The following is a 20,384-nucleotide window of genomic DNA, read 5'->3' on the forward strand; positions in this document are numbered from 1 at the left end:
CTCCTGCTCCTTGGATGCTGCCTGACCTGCTGCGCTTTTCCAGCAACACACTCTCAACTCTGATCTCCAGCACCTGCAGTCCTCACTTTCTCCTCAAAATATTAACTGTCAGACCTGCGGAGTTTCTTCACCATTCACTGTGTTTGTTTCAGATTTTCAGCATCTGTAGTATCTTGCCTGTATTGATTACTTTGGCTACTTCCTTCCTTTTGCATATACCTATTGAAGCTCTGGTTTTATATTCCTTTCAACTGCAAGAGAGGAAAATAGCCAGTGGAGCAGCCTATATTTCTTGTTGTAGGTGGAGCTGAGTAAAGGAATTTGCAGTGTCTCCTTTCTAACTTTATTTTTTTCTGATTTGTTTTCAGCAACTGTCTCAATGCTGGTCACTGTCAGTCAAGTCAATGAGTTTCCCCCTGTTTTTCATGGCATCAGAACATTCTCGGTTCCAGAGAACAGTCCAGTGAACACACTGGTGGGTGTAGTGAATGCTACAGATGCTGACTGGGTCTATAATAACTTGCGTTTCTCCATTGTTGATCATGCTCCACCAACTTTCTACATTCACCCATACACTGGTTAGTGTTCTTCATATTGTGGGAGTGACTGGGGCTACTGGATCTGTTCAAGGCATTGGCTGGGTTTATGTATGGAACTGATGGTGGCAGGGAACAGTGGATCAAAAGAAACAGACAGATGCCTGATAGCCTATTGACTGAGTGCATTGCTCCAAATCACAGGGCACAAGTAGCTAAGAGTATTTTGAAAGGAAAGGACATGTTTTCATGTTGCAGATTTCATAACCTTGTATCATGCGAGATATAAATGAGGTACTTCTGAATTGTAGATGTTGCTGAAATGTAGGAAATGTAGTAATTAACCTGTGCACAGTAAACTCTTGCAAACAATTAATAAGTGAGTGGATAGTCTGTTTTTTGTGGTATTGTTTAGAGATAAATATCGACCAGGATACCAGAGAATAGTCTGCTGTTCCTCTTACCTCCCCTGAGAAGGCAGGTCAGGCCTCAGTGTAACATTTTCATCAGAAAGATTACTCCCTGGAGTGCCACAACTGTGTGACTCAGAAGCACATGTGCTGGACACTGAGCCGAGAATGGCATTTGATTCATCAATCCAAGGAAAGTCAACAGTCTTCCCAAAAAAACAGAATTCAGTCACTCCTTAAATGAACCTAAGGTTCCTGTTTCCTCTGCCGACTGATGTCCATTCCACACATCGCTCACTCCTTGTGTGATGAGTAATCTCTTGACATCAGTTCCAAAGATTCTTTCACTCGGTTGATCTACTCTTACAGTTTAATTTGGAATGATGTTGTAGCTTAACTGGTGTTAGACTACCAGGATAGCTGTATGAGAAGATAAGGAATAGAGACAGGAGGAGACCATGTGGCTCTTGGATCTCACTCTGCCATCTAATGACATGAGACTGATACTGGATCTTGACCCCACTTCCCTACGCACCCTCCATAACACCTTGATTCCCCAGGAGCCTTAAATACTTTCAACACTAGAATATCTGCCATACTCTGCAGTAAAAAAAATTCCAAAGATTCACAACCCTTAGAGTAAAGAAATTTATCTGAATTTCAGTCCTTCATGATTAGATCCGTATCTTGAGACTGTGTCCTGTGTTCTAGATACCCCAGCAATGGGCAGTGAAAGGCCTTAGTGTCCATAGTATCACATCCTTTCAGAATCTTGTATATTATAATGAGGTCGCCTCTCTTTTAAACTTCAAGAATATAGATCCATCAACTAAGCCTCTTATCATAGGATAAGGCTATCATCCCAGGGACTGGTCGAGTGAACCTTCACTGTACCACCTCCAATACAGGTGTATCTTTCCTCATATATACATATACATATATAGAGAGAGAGAAAACCACACATTGTGTGATCTCACCCAATTGGACATTCTGGCAACACTTCCTTCCTTTGCTCAAATAGTCTTACAATTAAGGCCAACATACTAGATCCCCATTTGCTGTCCCTGCATTCAGACTTTCTGTGCGAAGCACCCAGATCTCTCTGAAAATCTGAGGTGAAAATAGAAAAGTGCTGCAAATACTCAGCACATCGTGCAGCAGCTGCTGAGAGAGAAACAGAACTAGCATTTTGAATTGAACAATACTCTTTTCTCTTCTTATCCACCTCTTCGTCACATTGAATTCAAAACGTTACAATGTGAAATGGATTTGAGAGGATAGACATAGAGAAACAGTTTCCATTGGTGGGAGGATGCAGAACAAGAGGGTGCACCTTTAAATGAGAGAGAAGGCACTTAACATTGGAGCCAGGAAGCACTGATTTTGGTTGAGGGGTTGGGGGGAGCTGTGGAGGCAGTAGTCAATTGAAGCTCTTAGCATCAACGTCACTACATGTAGGTTTGTTGGATCCAGGGAATCAAGGGATATGGACCTAATTTGATTGTGGCATTGACTCCATTTTCCTGGCTGTCCCACAAAGCCCCAACCCCTTGTCGAATATTCCTGGTGTTATGGTTTGATTTTCCTATCCAGTTACGTTTGTATTTTATAAACTGTGTGGTTTCTAACTTGTCAGTTGTCTCCCAATTTGATTTCTGATCATTATTTTTCCAGGCCAAATCAACACTCTGTTTCCACTTGATTTCGAAAGAATTGACACCTATACACTGACAATTCAGGCGGTTGACATGAATCGGAATGAGGTGTCTGGTAGCCTCCAACAAAGAACCAGTTACGCTCAGTACACCATCAATGTTCAGGTATGAGAGGGAGCATTTTGCATATCTGACAGAGTGACAGTAGATTCCATCCTCCTCTCTCCAGCCTACCCAGGCAGTGTGCCTCCATTTACTTCTTCCAAGGTTGAACCAATAAAGAGGGGGGGGGGAAAAAATGATTTTTTTCTTTCCTGTAAATGTGCCCATTCTCCATTCTGGAACACAAGACCACCACAAGTCTGCCAATCCCATCACTGGCCAGTTGTCGATGATTTCCCTCCACTTCCTGACCTTTCAGATGGAATGTCAATGGAGGAGATGCAAATGAGCCCAAAATTACAAAATGGTCAAGGGGCAAAGGAAATAAACACAATAGTAAACACAACTGGAAAAAGGTGCTAGGGAAACTAATGGGGCTAAAGCCTAATAAGTTTCCTGGACCTGATGGACTGCATCCTAGGATATTAAAGGAAGTAGTTACAGAGATAGTGGATGCACTGGTAAAAATCTTCTAGGAATTCTTAGCTTTTGGAAGAGTCCCAAAGGATTGAAAAACTATCAATTTAACAACTTTATTTAAAAAGAGTAAGAGACAAGATTTAAAAAGGACCTGAGGGGCAATATTTTCATGCAGAGGGTGATGCATGTATGGAATGATCTACCAGAGGAAGTGATGGAAGCTGGTACAATTATAACATTTAAAAGACATCTGGATGGGCATATAATTAGGAAGAGTTCAGGGGAATATGGGTAAAATGCTGGCAAATGGAATTGGGTTAATTTAGGAAATCTGGTCGACATGGATGAGTTGGGCTGAAGGGTCTGTTTCCGTGCTGTACATCTCTATGACTCTATGACTTGACAGGGTAGATGCAGAGAGGTTGTTTCCTACTGTGGGAGAGTCTAGGACCAAATCGCATAATCTCAGAATAAGAGGTCCTCTGTTTAAGGCAGAGATGAGGAGGAATTTCTTCTCTCAGAGGATAGTGAAGCTGTGGAATTCTTTACCATTGGAGGACTGGGTCATTAGTATATTCCAAGGCTGAGATAGACAGATTCTTAAATACTAAGGGATCAAAGATTATGGGGAAAGTGGAGTTGAGGATTATCAGATCAGCCAGGATCTCATTGACCGGTGGAGCAGACTCAATGTACTGAATGGCCTAAACCTGTTCGAACATCTAAGGATAATGAAGATAACCTGGATCTGTTGATAAGGCTGGGCTTCCAGGAGTAAAGAGTTTCTCTGTGAACTGCTTCAGTAGGTCTTGGGGTACAGTGTATAGGCTCCATATTTCTGAGCTAGCTACTTCAGGTTCAAGTCCTACCGAGGACTTTAAATGCTGTTTCTTTTCTGACTGACAGGATGTTGGAGCTCTGAACACCAACTGCTCTCTCTCTGTGACAAACTGTACCCAAATCACAAGCTGCTGATGGACAGTGACTTATCTTTTTTCCTGAAAACACTTGGTGCCAGCAAGTCTCATAAATGCGTCAAATCCAGCTTCTTAAATTAAATCGCCCACTTTGTGAAACCAATACTTGCTCTTCAAGTTTCAAAAGAACCAAACTTTCATTATCTGACTTACGCTCACAGAGAAAATAAGTTTAGTCCTCACACCCCCAGGAATGTAATCCTGCATCATAAGGACTTAACCAAGTTGCACATATATTTCTTGATCGCTGGGTCTGGCCCTTGCCACATGTTCACAGACTTTGTCACATTCTCCACGACCAACTTGTGTCCCAAATACGGCAGCTTGCTGAGGACCAAAAAGCAGCCCCTCACATACACAGTCACCCGCGATCCCCTTCCCCCTCTCCTCTGCTAAAGCAACAGTGCCCACTGTCCATACGCTGGTCAATATAGGACATGATGTGGAGTGCTGGTGTTGGACTGGGGTGGACAAAGTTAAAAATCAGCAGGTCTGGCAGCATCCGAGGAGCAGGAAAAGTCACATTTCGGGACTTCATCAGGAATGAGGTCGACAGTCTTGGCGGTGGAGAGAAAAATGGGAGCGGAATGGGGCTGGGGGGAAGGTAGCCGAGAGTGCAATAGGTGATGGAGATGAGGGTAAAGGTGATAGGTCAGAGGGGAAGGTGGAGCAGATAGGTGGGAAGGAAGATGGACAGGTGGGACAGGTCATGAGGAAGGTGCTGAGCTGGAAGATTGGAACTGGGGTAAGGTCAGAGGAGGGGAAATGAGGAAACTGGTGAAATCCACCATGATGCCATGGGGTTGGAAGGTCCTGAGGCAGAGGCTGAGGTGTTCTTCCTCCAGGCATCGGGTGGTAAGGGATTGGCAAAGGAGGAGGCCCAGGACCTGCATGTCCTCGGCAGAGTGGGAGGGGGAGTTGAAGTGTTCGGCCACAGGGCAGTGGGGTTGGTTGCTGGTGTGTCCCAGAGATGTTCCCCAAAGCACTCTGCGAGAAGGCATCCAGTCTCCCCAATGTAGAGGAGACTGCATCGGGAGCAACGGATACAATAAATGACATGTGTGGAAGTGCAGGTGAAACTTTGGTGGATATGGAAGGCTGCTTTGGGGCCTTGGATGGAGGTGAAGGGGGTGGTGGTGTGGGCACAGGTTTTGCAATTCCTGTGGAGGCAAGGGAAGGTGCCGGGAGGGGAGGGTGGGTTGTTGGAGGACCTGACAATGTAGTTGCGGAGGGAACGGTCTTTATGGAAAGCGGATAGGGGTGGGGAGGGAAATATATCTCTGGTGGTGGGGTCTGTTTATCAGTGGCAAAAATGGTGGAGGATGAATGTAAATTCACCTGGACCATCTCTGACATGTCCCTCCCCTTCCTGGACTTCTCCATCCCCATCAACGACAAACGACTCAACCCTGATATTTTCTACAAACCCACCGACTCCCACAACTACCTGGATTACATCTCTCCCCACCCACCTCCTGCAAAAATGCTATCTCTTATTCCCAAATCCTCCACATCTGCTCCCAGGAGGACCAGTTCCACCACAGAACACACCAGATGGCCTCCTTCTTTAAAGACCGCAATTTCCCTTCCTTCCCATGTGGTTGAGGATGCCCTCCAATGCATCTCGTCCACTTCCTAAACCTCTGCCCTCAAACCCCACCCCTCCAACCACAACAAGGACTGAACCCCCCCTGGTCCTCACCTTCCACCCCACCAAACTCTGTGTACATGGCATCATTCTCCGCCATTTCTGCCACCTACAACTGACACAAAGTATTAAACAAACCTAGATTCTGTCAAATCTTTAAAAGCTTAGAAGATTTGTATTTGCAAATACATTCCATTTTGTTCAAAAAGCATACAATCTGTCGGCAGTCAGTCCATGTGACATTTTATAAATTCCTATTTTGGAAATAAAACCAGTCTGACTCAAGGTTAGGACGCAGGCAGACTCTAACCTCACACCTTCAATACATTGTCTGAGCCGAGATGTCATTTCTTTAAAATAAAACCTTAAGTTATCTCGGGAACATGATTTGAAAGAAATTCTGGGATTTACACATTAATCACTGGAAAACTGCATCCCATTCTAAATGATTAAAGATTTAACAGCAATTTAGGTTGGTTTAATATATCACATCAGTTCTATGACATTTTGATATTTTACTATAAATTCTGTGTCCTATGATCCTGCCACACTAGCTACCTGACGAAGGAGCTGCGCTCTGAAAGCTTGTATTTCCAAAATAACCTGTTGCACTATAATCTGGTGTTGTGTGATTTTTAACAATATAGGACAATTGACTCCATGTATAAACCTTAAAGTGACATCTACATGTTCACAACAGGTAGATCCATATCGGCTTTTCCTTTATTGTTCTGTGGGTGATGCCTCCCCACCGTACAATCACCCCATTCCCCCTTGTGGCAAGATTGAAAGCTGAACCTTTCCCAGGCAATGAAACACTAGCCTGAGTGAGCCAGTGCGGGAATGGCAGCACACAACTGACCGGTGCATTCTTTACTTGCAGAATGTAAATGATGTTCCTCCTGTATGTTCGCCCCCGTTCTACAAGGAAACAATCTACTCTACACGAGCAAACAATCTCCCCATTGTTACACTGTTCTGTACTGACAAAGATTCTGATCTCCTCAACTACAGAATTGTTGGTGGTGAGACCTGTTTATCTGTATCGCAATTTTACAAGCACAAGGAGCTGCCAGTTCCCTTGCGTGGTTGGTATATGCTGCGTAACACCCCTTTGGGCTGGAACTATTTGGAGGTGTGTTTAAGCTCTAAGAGCCTTTAGGGGAGGGTGAGCACCAGTTGGTGACACCCTTGTCTTGCTGCCAGGTGTTTGTGGCTTGGCATCCGTCTCCAGAAACTTGAAGACAAAATCTAGACTTATGCCCCATTGAGGGGTGGTGCAGTGTTGGAGCTGCTGTCTGTCAGACCAGGGCCTAAACTGAGGTTCTCGCAGGATGGTTTGGGAAGTGTGGGTGGTGTTGGGGGGGTGGGGGTGGGGGTGGGGTGGGGGCTTTCCCTATAGTAGGCATGTGACCCATTAACCCCAACAAGGTATGTCTTGGGTCTGGTCCAATTTTAAAATCTCCACTTAGAAATAGAAATGGAGACAGAACAGGAGGCAGATTGGCAATTCCAACATTACTGTGAACATTCTCAAACTGTTTTTGCCAGGCCTCTGGAATCTCACCAAATCTAAATGAGGTGACACTAGAAATGGATTTAGGGAGATCATAAGTGCATTTCGAACCCCATTTGTGGTCCATAAGGAGGAATGTTATCTCCTAGCCTTCTCCCAATCTCCCACTCCATCATTCATCACTCTTCCTATCCAAACACCCTGATAAGACTCTTCCCCCAAGGATTGGACAACTTCTAGCCTAGCATCTGGGATCATGCCATGCCTGCTTCTGCAGCTACCTCCAGAGATGTCCTTACCCACCCGGGAGCCAAGCTGATCTAACAGGCTGACCTCTGGTTAGGAAATCTGTCACACACTGTGGCATTAAAACTCTGCAGCACCCAGAGAGACCTCAACTTCTGCCGCCCGAGCCCCTGCAACCTTTCTGGGTGAATATCCAGGACAGAATGTCTGAGAGCTTGCCAAGTGCAAAATGGTTGTAGCATTTACCTCAGTTACAACAGCGACTATACTTCAGTACAGTATTAGAACAGAGAACATTACAGTGCAGTACAGGCCTTCAGCACTTGATGTTGCGCCACCCTGTGAAACCAATCTGAAGCTCATCTAACCTACACTATTGTATTACCCATGAGATATTATGAGATAGGGAAAGGAGATTTAGAAATATGATTCTTTGGTGAACTGTCAATAGGATTGGAGGGGTTACTAGGGACACTTTAGTCCCCAGTGTCTCTGGTATCTCAGGAGTGTGTTGATGGAGGTCAGTAGTGCCAGTGTCAAACCTCAGATCTCTGGCAATGTATAAGTGGAAGCAGATGGTACTCAGTGCCAGTCTGCTTTTCCACTCTCAAGATCAACTGTCTGTCAAAGAATACTATTAATAACAGGTCAGAATTCACTGTTCCCAGGGTGGGAAATGAGTGAAATTTAACTTGTCTCTAAGGCACTATCCTTGCCCCATCTACATATTGCAACTTTCTAATATTCAATTAAAACTATATTTATTTAATCCCACCAGGAAATATAAACGACCGCTTCATTTCCCAGGGCAGTGCCCTGTTCTCAAGAAACACCTTCTCGTATAATCTAGATGGGATCTCTGACCCAACGACCTTTGAACTCCTCATTCAGGTCACCGACAGTAACGGTGCTGATTCAAAAGTTGAACTGACAACCACGGCGATTGTCATTGTCCACGTAGTTCCTTGGACAACTACCACACCAACTACGACTACACCATCAACTGTAAGTGTGGGAGATTATAACTGCCAGCACCTAGTGAGACTGGTTTTTCAAAAGGAATTATCTGGTGATATACAATACGAAAGCTTCATTGGAACAGCTGGTAGGGAACAAATAACTTTACACTTACAATTCCAAAATGTCTCTTGACATAACCCTCTGATTATCCTATAGATCTCAATTAAGTCGCTTCTCAACCTTCTTCTCTCTAACAAAACAGCCTCAAGTCCCTCAGCCTTTCTTCATAAGACATTCCCTCCATACCGGGCAACATCCTGGTAAATCTCCACTGAACCCTTTCCGAAGCTTCCACAACATTCCTATAATGCGATGACCAGAACTGTAAGCAATACTCCAAGTGGCCGCACCAGAGTTTTGTACAGCTGTAGCATGACCTCGTGGCTCCAAATCTCAATCCCTCTACCAATAAAAGCCAATACACCGCATGTCTTCTTAACAACCCTATCAACCTGGCTGGCAACTTTCAGGGATCTGTATGGACACCGAGGTTTCTCTGCTCATCTACTCTACCAAGAAGCTTACCATTAGCCCAGTATTCTTTATTCCTGTTGCTCCTTCTAACATGAATCACCTCACACTTTTCTGCATTAAACTCCACTTGCCACCAGCTCTGCAGCTTATCTTTACCCCTCTGTAACCTGCAACATCCTTCAGCACTATCCACAATTCCACCAACCTTAATGTCATCTGTAAATTTACTAATCCATCCTTCTACACCCTCATCTAGGTCTTGATAAAAATGGAAATTATATGTTGGCCTTCACAGCAAGAGGATTCGAGAACAAGAGCAGGAACGTCTTGCTGCAATTGTACAGAGCCTTGGGGAGACAATGTGTTGTGTGCATTTTTGGTTTTGTTGTCTGACAAAGAGTGTTCCAACAATGAAGGGAGCGTAATGAATGTTTACCAGCCTGATTTCTGAGATGGCAGGACTGACATAGGAAGAGAGACTGGTTCATTTGGGACTTCATTTATGGTGGTTTATGAGCAGGGGAGTGTCTTAGAAATCTATAAAATTCTATCTACAGTTCCAGTCTCTATACGTTAAAGTCACAAAGCAACTTATGTCTAGTGAGGTGTTAAAATCAGGGGTGCTGGTATAAGTACTATATCAGTGATGTGATAAAAAGCTGATATTTTTCCTTTTAACTTATAAAGACATATTTTGGGATTAATGGGATTGCGCTATTACTGTGTGCAAAAGTCTTTGAATTTGTGTTATAAACAGATTGTTTGGTTTATTCTATTTTAATTTCATTTCTTTTATTAATAAACTTCAGTTTTATGGTTAAAGCAAAGCCTACAGCATTTTATACTTACGTTTCGGCAAGAGACCACTTCATTAAAACCAAAAGAAATAAAAATATGGTGTGTTAAGCTAGGTTTCAGCCTGGGATTGGAATTGTTCAGTCATGACATCAGCTGAGGTCAAAACAGAAGGAACCCAGACATTGCGAGTGGAGTCAAAGGTCGGCCATGATCACATTAAATGATGAAACAGACTTGGCAAGTTATATGGTCTATTCCTGCTGTTAATTCTTGAGTTCCTGTAAATCTCAAATTTCAATTGGTTTCATTCCCATAAACAGCAGTCCTCAAGTGTGTGCCCTCTGTGTTAATGTTAGTGGTCCAGTGAGGAGCTGCATTGACTAGGATTGTCCAGAGTGATACTGACTGATCCCAGGAGGGACCAGCAGCTCCAACTGAGTTGTCAACTGAGTTGGACCCAGATCATAGAATCATAGAGTCCCAGCAGTGTAGATAGAAGCCAATCAGCCCATTGAATCTGCACTGATCCTCTGAAGAACATCCCACCCAGAGCCACTCCCCACTCTAGTCCCATAACCCTACATTAATGATGGCAAAGCCACCTAACCTGCACATCCCTGAACTTCTGCAATTACCCTATCGAACCCCCTAAGAATGTTATATGTTTTAATAGCATCTCCTCTAACTTTTCTAAACTTCAATGAGTACAAGTTCAACCTGGTCAACCTCTCCTCATAAGAAAATGCCTCTGTACCTAGTATCATCCCAGTGAACTTTCTCTGGACTGCATTATGTGCCAGTCTATCTTCCCTTAGACAAAACACACAACCTGCAGCTGTTAATGCAGGCAGTCAATCCATGTAATATTTTATAAATTCCTATTTTGGAAATAGAACCAGTCTGACTCAAGATTGGGATACAGACAGACTCCATCCTCACACCTTTAATGCATTGTCTGAGCTGAGATGTCGCCTTTTTTTATAAAACCTTCAGTTACCTCGAGAATGTGACTTAAAAGAAGTTGTGAAATTTACATATTAATGAACAGATACCACCGACCCATTCTAAAAGATGAAAGACTTAACAGCAATTTAGGTTTGGTCAATATATCACTTCAGTTGCATGACACTGTAATCTTTTGCTATCAATTCTGTGTCTCATGATCCTCTTCCAAAGGTACCTGAGGAAGGAGCAGCACTCTGAAAGCTAGCGCTTCCAAATAAACCTATTGGACTATAACGTGGTGTTGCGTGATTTTTAACTTTGTCCACCCCAGTCCAACACCGGCATCTCCACATCTTTGGAATGAAGGTCAACATTCCATTTCCCTTCCTTATTACCAGCTGAAATTGGATATGAGCTTTTTGTGCTTTATACATGAGGACTCCCAAAACACTCTGTACTGAAGCTTTCCCATTTAAATAATAACTGGCTCTTCTACTCATAACCCTCACATAATTTTTCATTAACCTACTTTTCGAATCAACCTGTTCAGAGATGTTATTACACATCTCTGCAGCAGCAGGGCTTGAATGTAGGCCTCTTTATCTAGCACACTACCACTGCAACACAACCTCACATCATATCCCATCCACCAACCTTTTGCCCATTCTCAAACTGTCAATATCCCTCTGCAGACTCCTGTGTCAGCCTTGCTATTTGTCTTTCCACCTATTTTTACGTAATAGAGTCATAGAGTTATACAGCATGGAAACAGACCCTTCGGTCCACACCGACCATGTTCCCAAACTAAACTAGTCCCATTTGCCTGTGTTTGGCCCATATCCCTTCAAACCCTTCCTATCCATGTACTTATCCTAATGCTGTTCAAATTTTGTAACTGTCCCTGCATCCACAACTTCCTTGGCAGTTCATTCCACACATAAACCACTCTCTGTGTGAAAAAGTTACCCCCATGTCCTTTTTAAAACTTTCTCCTCTCACCTTAAAATGTGCCCCCTTGTTTAGAACTCCCCTACCCGAGGGAAAAGAAGCTGATCTGGACCCCTCATGATTTTGTAAACCTCAATAAGGTCATCGCTTAACCTCTTACGATCCAGTGAAGAATGTCCTGGCCTATCCAGCCTATTTTTATCATTCAAACCCTCCATTCCTGCAACTTCCTGGTAAAGCTTCTCTGAAGCCTCCCCAATTTAATAATTCATCTTATAGTAGGGTGACCAGAACTGTACACAATGCTCCAGAAGTGACCTCACTAACATCCTGTACAACCTCAACCATATTCAACGGCCTGAGCACTGAAGGCAAGTGTGCTAATTGCCTTCTGAACCATCCTGTCTACCTGTGACACAAACTTCATCAGCAAAAGTGAGAGGCAGCACTCTAATCTCTACTGACAGTGCAGCACTCTCTCAGTACGTTCTCACTAATAATGCAGCACCCACTCAGTACTGTCTCACTAATAATGCAGCACTCCCTCGCAGTACTGTCTCACTGATGGTGCAGCACACCCTCAGTATTCTCTCTCTGACAATTGCAGCACTGCCTCATTACTGTTTCACTGACAGTGCATCACTCTCTGTTCTGTCTACCGCATTCTCTCAGTTCACAACCGCACTCTAACTCATTAATAGATATTATAAGCTATCGGGTGCCCAGCACCTGTGGTACTCCACCACTTACACATCGCCATCAGAAAATGTTTCCTTTATCACAACTGTGTTTTCTATAAGCCAATCCTCAATTCAAACTAAAACACCACCCTGACCATCATGGGTTCTTATGAAGTACCCTTATGTGCAATATATTTTGGAATGCTGTTTGGAAATGAGAATGTATTACACTTACAGTCATAGCCATTGTCTTTTTAATTAGTACCATGGATGTTTTCTGCTCTCTTTATTCACAGACAAGGACGCCAGAGAATAAAATAGTGACCCTGCTGGATGAATACTGGAAGCCAGACACCTGGTTTGTAGTGGTCCTGACATTGGCCTCAGCAATGGCAGCTTTGACTTTAGCAGTACTGCTCAGGAGCTGCCCCTCAAGGTGAGGTTAATCGCTCAGCGATGGGGGAAGGGGGACGGGTCCAACAACCACAAACATGAGAAATTATTAAGTCCAAAAGCATTTTTGACTTCTTTGATTTTTTTATGGCAGCACTCCTCCAGTACTGCCTCACTAACAATGTAGCACTTCCTCAGTACTGCCTTGCAGACAATGTAGCACTCCCTCAGTACTGTCTCACTGACAGGACAGCATTCCGGCAGTACTGCTCCACTGACAATACAGCACTCCCTCAGTAACTGTCTCACTGACAGTGCAGCACTCCCCCAGTACTGCATCATTGACAATGCAGCACTCCTTCAGTACTGTCTCACTGACAGTGCAGCACTCCCTCAGTGCTGCCTCACTGACAGTACAGCACTCTCTCACTACTGCCTCACTGATAATGCAGCACTCCCTCAGTACTGTCTCACTGACAGTGCAGCACTCCCTCAGTACTGTCTCACTGCCAGTACAGCACTCCCTCAGTACTGCCTCACTGACAGTGCAGCAGTCCCTCAGTACTGCCTCACTGACAATGCAGCACTCCCTCAGTACTGCCTCACTGACAGTGCAGCACTCCCTCAGTGCTGCTTCACTGACAGTGCGGCACTCCCTCAGTACTGCCTCACTGACAATGCAGCACTCCCTCAGTACTGTCTCATTGACAGTGCGGCACTCCCTCAGTACTGCCTCACTGACAATGCAGCACTCCCTCAATACTGTCTCACTGACAGTGCAGCACTCTCTCACTTATTTAAGAGGCACTTGGATGTGTATATGAGTAGGAAGGGTTTGGAGGGATATTGAGAGAAAGTGAGGGCTGCAGATGCTGGAGATCAGAGCTGAAAATGTGTTGCTGGAAAAGCGCAGCAGGTCAGGCAGCATCCAAGGAACAGGAGAATCGACATTTCAGGCATAAGCTCTTCTTCAGGAATGAGGTAAGTGTGTCCAGCAGGCTAATCTAAAAGGTAGGGAGGAGGGACTTGAGGGAGGGGCTTTGGAAATGCGATAGGTGGAGGGAGGTCAAGGTGAGGGTGATAGGCCGGAGTGAGGTGGGGGCGGAGAGGTCAGGAAGATGATTGCAGGTTAGGAAGGCGGTGCTGAGTTCGAGGGATTTGACTGAGACAAGGTGGGGGGAGGGGAAATGAGGAAACTGGAGAAATCCGAGTTCATCCCTTGTGGTTGGAGGGTTCCCAGGCAGAAGATGAGGCGCTCTTCCTCCAACCGTCGTGTTGCCATGGTCTGGCAATGGAGGAGTCCAAGGACCTGCATGTCCTTGGTGGAGTGGGAGGGGGAGTTAAAGTGTTGGGCTACGGGGTGGTTGGGTTGGTTGGTCCAGGTGCCCCAGAGGTGTTCTCTGAAACGTTCCACAAGTAGGCGGCCTGTCTCCCCAATATAGAGGAGGCCACATCGGGTGCAGCGGATGCAATAGATGATGTGTGTGGAGGTGCAGGTGAATTTGTGGCGGATATGGAAGTGTCCCTTGGGGCCTTGGAGGGAAGTAAGGGAGGAGGTGTGGGCACAAGTTTTGCAATTCTTGTGGTTGCAGGGGAAGGTGCCGGGAGTGGAGGTTGGGTTGGTGGGGGGTGTGGACCTGACGAGGGAGTCACGGAGGGTGTGGTCTTTTCAGAACGCTGATAGGGGAGGGGAGGGAAATATATCCCTGGTGGTGGGGTCCGTTTGGAGGAGGCGGAAATGGCGGCAGATGATACGTTGTACATGGAGGTTGGTGGGGTGGTAGGTGAGGACCAGTGGGGTTCTGTCGTGGTGGCGGTTGGAGGGGCGGGGCTCAAGGGCGGAGGAGCGGGAAGTGGAAGAGATGAGGTGGAGGGCATCGTAGACTACGTCTGGTGGGAAATTGCGGTCCTTGAAGAAGGAGGCCATCTGGGTTGTACGGTTTTTGAACTGGTCCTCCTGGGAGCAGATGCAGCGGAGACGAAGGAATTGGGAATATGGGATGGTATTTTTACAGGGGGCAGTGTGGGAGGAGGTGTAGTCTAGGTAGCTGTGGGAGTCGGTCGGTTTATAGTAAATGTCCGTGTCGATTCGGTCACCCGAGATAGAAATGGAAAGGTCGAGGAAGGGGAGGGAGGAATCTGAGACGGTCCAGGTGAATTTGAGGTCGGGGTGGAAGGTGTTGGTGAAGTGGATGAACTGTTCAACCTCCTCGTGGGAGCACGAGGCAGCGCCGATACAGTCATCGATGTAGCGGAGGAAAAGGTGGGGGGTGGTGCCAGTGTAGCTGCAGAAGATGGACTGTTCCACACATCCTACGAAGAGGCAGGCATAGCTGGTGCCCATGCGGGTGCCCATGGCTACTCCTTTGGTTTGGAGGAAGTGGGAGGATTGGAAAGAGAAGTTGTTCAGGGTGAGGACCAGTTCAGTCAGTCGAAGGAGATTGTCAGTAGAAGGGTACTGGTTGGTACGGCGGGAAAGGAAGAAGCGGAGTGCTTTAAGTCCTTTGTGATGGGGGATGGAGGTGTACAGGGACTGGATGTCCACGGTGAAGATAAGGCATTGGGGACCGGGGAAGCGAAAATCATGGAGGAGGTGGAGGGCGTGGGTGGTGTCCCGAACGTAGGTGGGGAGTTCTTAGACTAAGGGGGACAGGACCGTGTTGAGGTATGCAGAGATGAGTTTGGTGGGGCAGGAGCAGGCTGAGACAATGGGTCGGCCGGGGCAGTCAGGTTTGTGGATTTTGGGCAGGAGGTAGAAACGGGCGGTGCGGGGTTGTGGGACTATGAGGTTGGAGGCGGTGGATGGGAGATCCCCTGAGGTGATGAGGTTCTGGATGGTCTGGGAGATTATGGTTTGGTGGTGGGAGGTGGGGTCATGGTCAAGGGGGCAGTAGGAGGAGGTGTCCGCGAGCTGGCGTTTGGTCTCAGCGGTGTAAAGGTCAGTGCGCCAAACTACTACTGCGCCTCCCTTGTCTGCTGGTTTGATAGTGAGGTTAGGGTTGGAACGGAGGGAGTGGAGGGATATTGGCCGGGTGTTGGCAGGTGGGACTAGGTTGGGTTGGGATATCTGGTCCGCATGGACGGGTTGGACCAAAGTGTCTGTTTCCATGCTATACATCTCTATGACTCTATGACTCTACAGTCTAGCTAACAGTGCAGCACTCCCTCAGTACTCTCTCACCAAAAGTGCAGCACTCCCTCAGCACTATCTCACTGACAATGCAGCACTCCCTCAGTACTCCCTCACCAAAAGTGCAGCTCTTTCCCTCAGCACTGTCCCACTGACAATGCAGAACTCTCTCAGTACTGCCTCACTGACGGTGCAGCACTCCCTCAGTACTGCCTAACTGACGGTGCAACACTCCCTCAGTACTGTCTCACTGAGTGCAGCACTCCCTCAGTACTGTCTCACTGACAGTGCAGCACTCCCTCAGTATTGGTTTGCTGACAATGCAGAACTCCCTCAGTGCTGTTTCAATGACAGTGCAGCACTCCCTCAGTGCCGCCTCACTGACAATGCAGCACTCCCTCAGTATGTCTCATTGATAGTGCAGCACTCCCTCAGTATTGGTTTGATGACAATGCAGCACTCCCTCAGTCCTATCTCACTGACAGTGCTGAACTCTCTCAGTACTGCCTCACTGGCAGTACAGCACTCCCTCAGTACTGTCTCACTGACAGTACAGCACTCCCTCAGTACTGTCTCACTGACAGTACTGCACTCCCTCAGTACTGTCTCGCTGACAGTGCAGAACTCCCTCAGTACTGTCTCAGTGACAGTGCAGCACTCCCTCAGTACTGTCTCGCTGACAGTACAGCACTCCCTCAGTACTGCCTCACTGACAGTAAAGCACTCCCTCAGTACTGTCTCGCTGACAGTACAGCACTCCCTCAGTACTGTCTCACTTACAGTACAGCACTCCCTCAGTACTCTCACTGACAGTACAGCACTCCCTCAGTACTGTCTCACTGACAGAGCAGCACTCTCTCAGTACTGTCTCACTGGCAGTACAGCACTCCCTCAGTACTGTCTCACTGACAGTACAGCACTCCCTCAGTACTGTCTCACTGACAGTACAGCACTCCCTCAGTACTGTCTCGCTGATAGTACAGCACTCCCTCAGTACTGTCTCACTGACAGTACAGCACTCCCTCAGTACTGTCTCACTGACAGAGCAGCACTCTCTCAGTACTGTCTCACTGACAGTACAGCACTCCCTCAGTACTGTCTCACTGACAGTACAGCACTCCCTCAGTACTGTCTCACTGACAGTACAGCACTCCCTCAGTACTGTCTCACTGACAGTACAGCACTCCCTCAGTACTGTCTCACTGACAGTGCAGCACTCCCTCAGTACTATCTCACTGACAGTGCAGCACTCCCTCAGTACTGTCTCACTGACAGTACAGCACTCCCTCAGTACTGTCTCACTGACGGTACAGCACTCCCTCAGTACAGTCTCACTGACAGTACAGCACTCCCTCAGTACTGTCTCACTGGCAGTACAGCACTCCCTCAGTACTGTCTCACTGACAGTACAGCACTCCCTCAGTACTGTCTCACTGACAGTACAGCACTCCCTCAGTACTGTCTCACTGACAGTGCAGCACTCCCTCAGTACTATCTCACTGACAGTACAGCACTCCCTCAGTACTGTCTCACTGACAGTACAGCACTCCCTCAGTACTGTCTCACTGACGGTACTGCACTCCCTCAGTACAGTCTCACTGACAGTACAGCACTCCCTCAGTACTGTCTCACTGACAGTACAGCACTCCCTCAGTACTGTCTCACTGACAGTGCAGCACTCCCTCAGTACTGTCTCACTGGCAATACAGCACTCCCTCAGTACTGTCTCACTGACAGTACAGCACTCCCTCAGTACTGTCTCACTGACAGTACAGCACTCCCTCAGTACTGTCTCACTGACAGTGCAGCACTCCCTCAGTACTGTCTCACTGACAGTGCAGCACTCCCTCAGTACTGTCTCACTGACAGAACAGCACTCCCTCAATACTGTCTCACTGATGGTACAGCACTCCCTCAGTACTGTCTCACTGACAGTGCAGCACTCCCTCAGTACTGTCTCACTGACAGTACAGCACTCCCTCAGTACTGTCTCACTGACAGTTCAGCACTCCTTCAGTACTGTCTCACTGACAGTGCAGCACTCCCTCAGTACTGTCTCACTGACAGTACAGCACTCCTTCAGTACTGTCTCACTGACAGTACAGCACTCTCTCAGTACTGTCTCACTGACAGTGCAGCACTCCCTCAGTACTGTCTCACTCGGAGTACAGCACTCCCTCAGTACTGTCTCACTGACAGTACAGCACTCTCTCAGTACTGTCTCACTGACGGTACAGCACTCTCTCAGTACAGTCTCACTGACAGTACAGCACTCTCTCAGTACTGTCTCACTGGCAGTGCAGCACTCCCTCAGTACTGTCTCACTGGCAGTACAGCACTCCCTCAGTACTGTCTCACTGACAGTACAGCACTCTCTCAGTACTGTCTCACTGACAGTGCAGCACTCCCTCAGTACTGTCTCACTGACAGTACAGCACTCCCTCAGTACTGTCTCACTGACAGTACAGCACTCTCTCAGTACTGCCTCACTGACAGTGCAGCACTCACTCAGTACTGTCTCACTGACAGTACAGCACTCCCTCAGTACTGTCTCACTGACAGTACAGCACTCTCTCAGTACTGCCTCACTGACAGTGCAGCACTCACTCAGTACTGTCTCACTGACAGTACAGCACTCTCTCAGTACTGTCTCACTGACAGTACAGCACTCTCTCAGTACTGCCTCACTGACAGTACAGCACTCTCTCAGTACTGTCTCACTGACAGTGCAGCACTCCCTCAGTACTGTCTCACTGACAGTACAGCACTCCCTCAGTACTGCCTCACTGACGGTGCAGCACTCCCTCAGTACTGCCTAACTGACGGTGCAACACTCCCTCAGTACTGTCTCACTGAGTGCAGCACTCCCTCAGTACTGTCTCACTGACAGTGCAGCACTCCCTCAGTATTGGTTTGCTGACAATGCAGAACTCCCTCAGTGCTGTTTCAATGACAGTGCAGCACTCCCTCAGTGCCGCCTCACTGACAATGCAGCACTCCCTCAGTATGTCTCATTGATAGTGCAGCACTCCCTCAGTATTGGTTTGATGACAATGCAGCACTCCCTCAGTCCTATCTCACTGACAGTGCTGAACTCTCTCAGTACTGCCTCACTGGCAGTACAGCACTCCCTCAGTACTGTCTCACTGACAGTACAGCACTCCCTCAGTACTGTCTCACTGACAGTACTGCACTCCCTCAATACTGTCTCGCTGACAGTGCAGAACTCCCTCAGTACTGTCTCAGTGACAGTGCAGCACTCCCTCAGTACTGTCTCGCTGACAGTACAGCACTCCCTCAGTACTGCCTCACTGACAGTAAAGCACTCCCTCAGTACTGTCTCGCTGACAGTACAGCACTCCCTCAGTACTGTCTCACTTACAGTACAGCACTCCCTCAGTACTCTCACTGACAGTACAGCACTCCCTCAGTACTGTCTCACTGACAGAGCAGCACTCTCTCAGTACTGTCTCACTGGCAGTACAGCACTCCCTCAGTACTGTCTCACTGACAGTACAGCACTCCCTCAGTACTGTCTCACTGACAGTACAGCACTCCCTCAGTACTGTCTCGCTGATAGTACAGCACTCCCTCAGTACTGTCTCACTGACAGTACAGCACTCCCTCAGTACTGTCTCACTGACAGAGCAGCACTCTCTCAGTACTGTCTCACTGACAGTACAGCACTCCCTCAGTACTGTCTCACTGACAGTACAGCACTCCCTCAGTACTGTCTCACTGACAGTACAGCACTCCCTCAGTACTGTCTCACTGACAGTACAGCACTCCCTCAGTACTGTCTCACTGACAGTGCAGCACTCCCTCAGTACTATCTCACTGACAGTGCAGCACTCCCTCAGTACTGTCTCACTGACAGTACAGCACTCCCTCAGTACTGTCTCACTGACGGTACAGCACTCCCTCAGTACAGTCTCACTGACAGTACAGCACTCCCTCAGTACTGTCTCACTGGCAGTACAGCACTCCCTCAGTACTGTCTCACTGACAGTACAGCACTCCCTCAGTACTGTCTCACTGACAGTACAGCACTCCCTCAGTACTGTCTCACTGACAGTGCAGCACTCCCTCAGTACTATCTCACTGACAGTACAGCACTCCCTCAGTACTGTCTCACTGACAGTACAGCACTCCCTCAGTACTGTCTCACTGACGGTACTGCACTCCCTCAGTACAGTCTCACTGACAGTACAGCACTCCCTCAGTACTGTCTCACTGACAGTACAGCACTCCCTCAGTACTGTCTCACTGACAGTGCAGCACTCCCTCAGTACTGTCTCACTGGCAATACAGCACTCCCTCAGTACTGTCTCACTGACAGTACAGCACTCCCTCAGTACTGTCTCACTGACAGTACAGCACTCCCTCAGTACTGTCTCACTGACAGTGCAGCACTCCCTCAGTACTG

At 47.2% G+C, this 20,384-nt stretch overlaps 1 protein-coding gene across 1 annotated transcript in view; it reads left to right on the forward strand.

Moving 5' to 3' along the window:
• LOC122559137 (cadherin-related family member 4-like) overlaps positions 1 to 20,384 on the forward strand; it is a 327,985-nt gene that overhangs the window by 297,121 nt on the left and 10,480 nt on the right. Inside the window, exons 12-16 of the mRNA XM_087993996.1 lie at positions 369 to 578; positions 2,621 to 2,766; positions 6,692 to 6,833; positions 8,349 to 8,575; positions 12,732 to 12,871. Coding sequence (XP_087850122.1) covers positions 369 to 578; positions 2,621 to 2,766; positions 6,692 to 6,833; positions 8,349 to 8,575; positions 12,732 to 12,871 — 865 coding nt within the window. The remainder of the gene's footprint in view (positions 1 to 368; positions 579 to 2,620; positions 2,767 to 6,691; positions 6,834 to 8,348; positions 8,576 to 12,731; positions 12,872 to 20,384) is intronic.

This window comes from Chiloscyllium plagiosum, unplaced genomic scaffold (genome assembly GCF_037043375.1).
Source record: "Chiloscyllium plagiosum isolate Xiang-an unplaced genomic scaffold, Cpla_swu_hap1 HiC_scaffold_14, whole genome shotgun sequence".
Lineage (NCBI taxonomy): Eukaryota > Metazoa > Chordata > Chondrichthyes > Orectolobiformes > Hemiscylliidae > Chiloscyllium > Chiloscyllium plagiosum.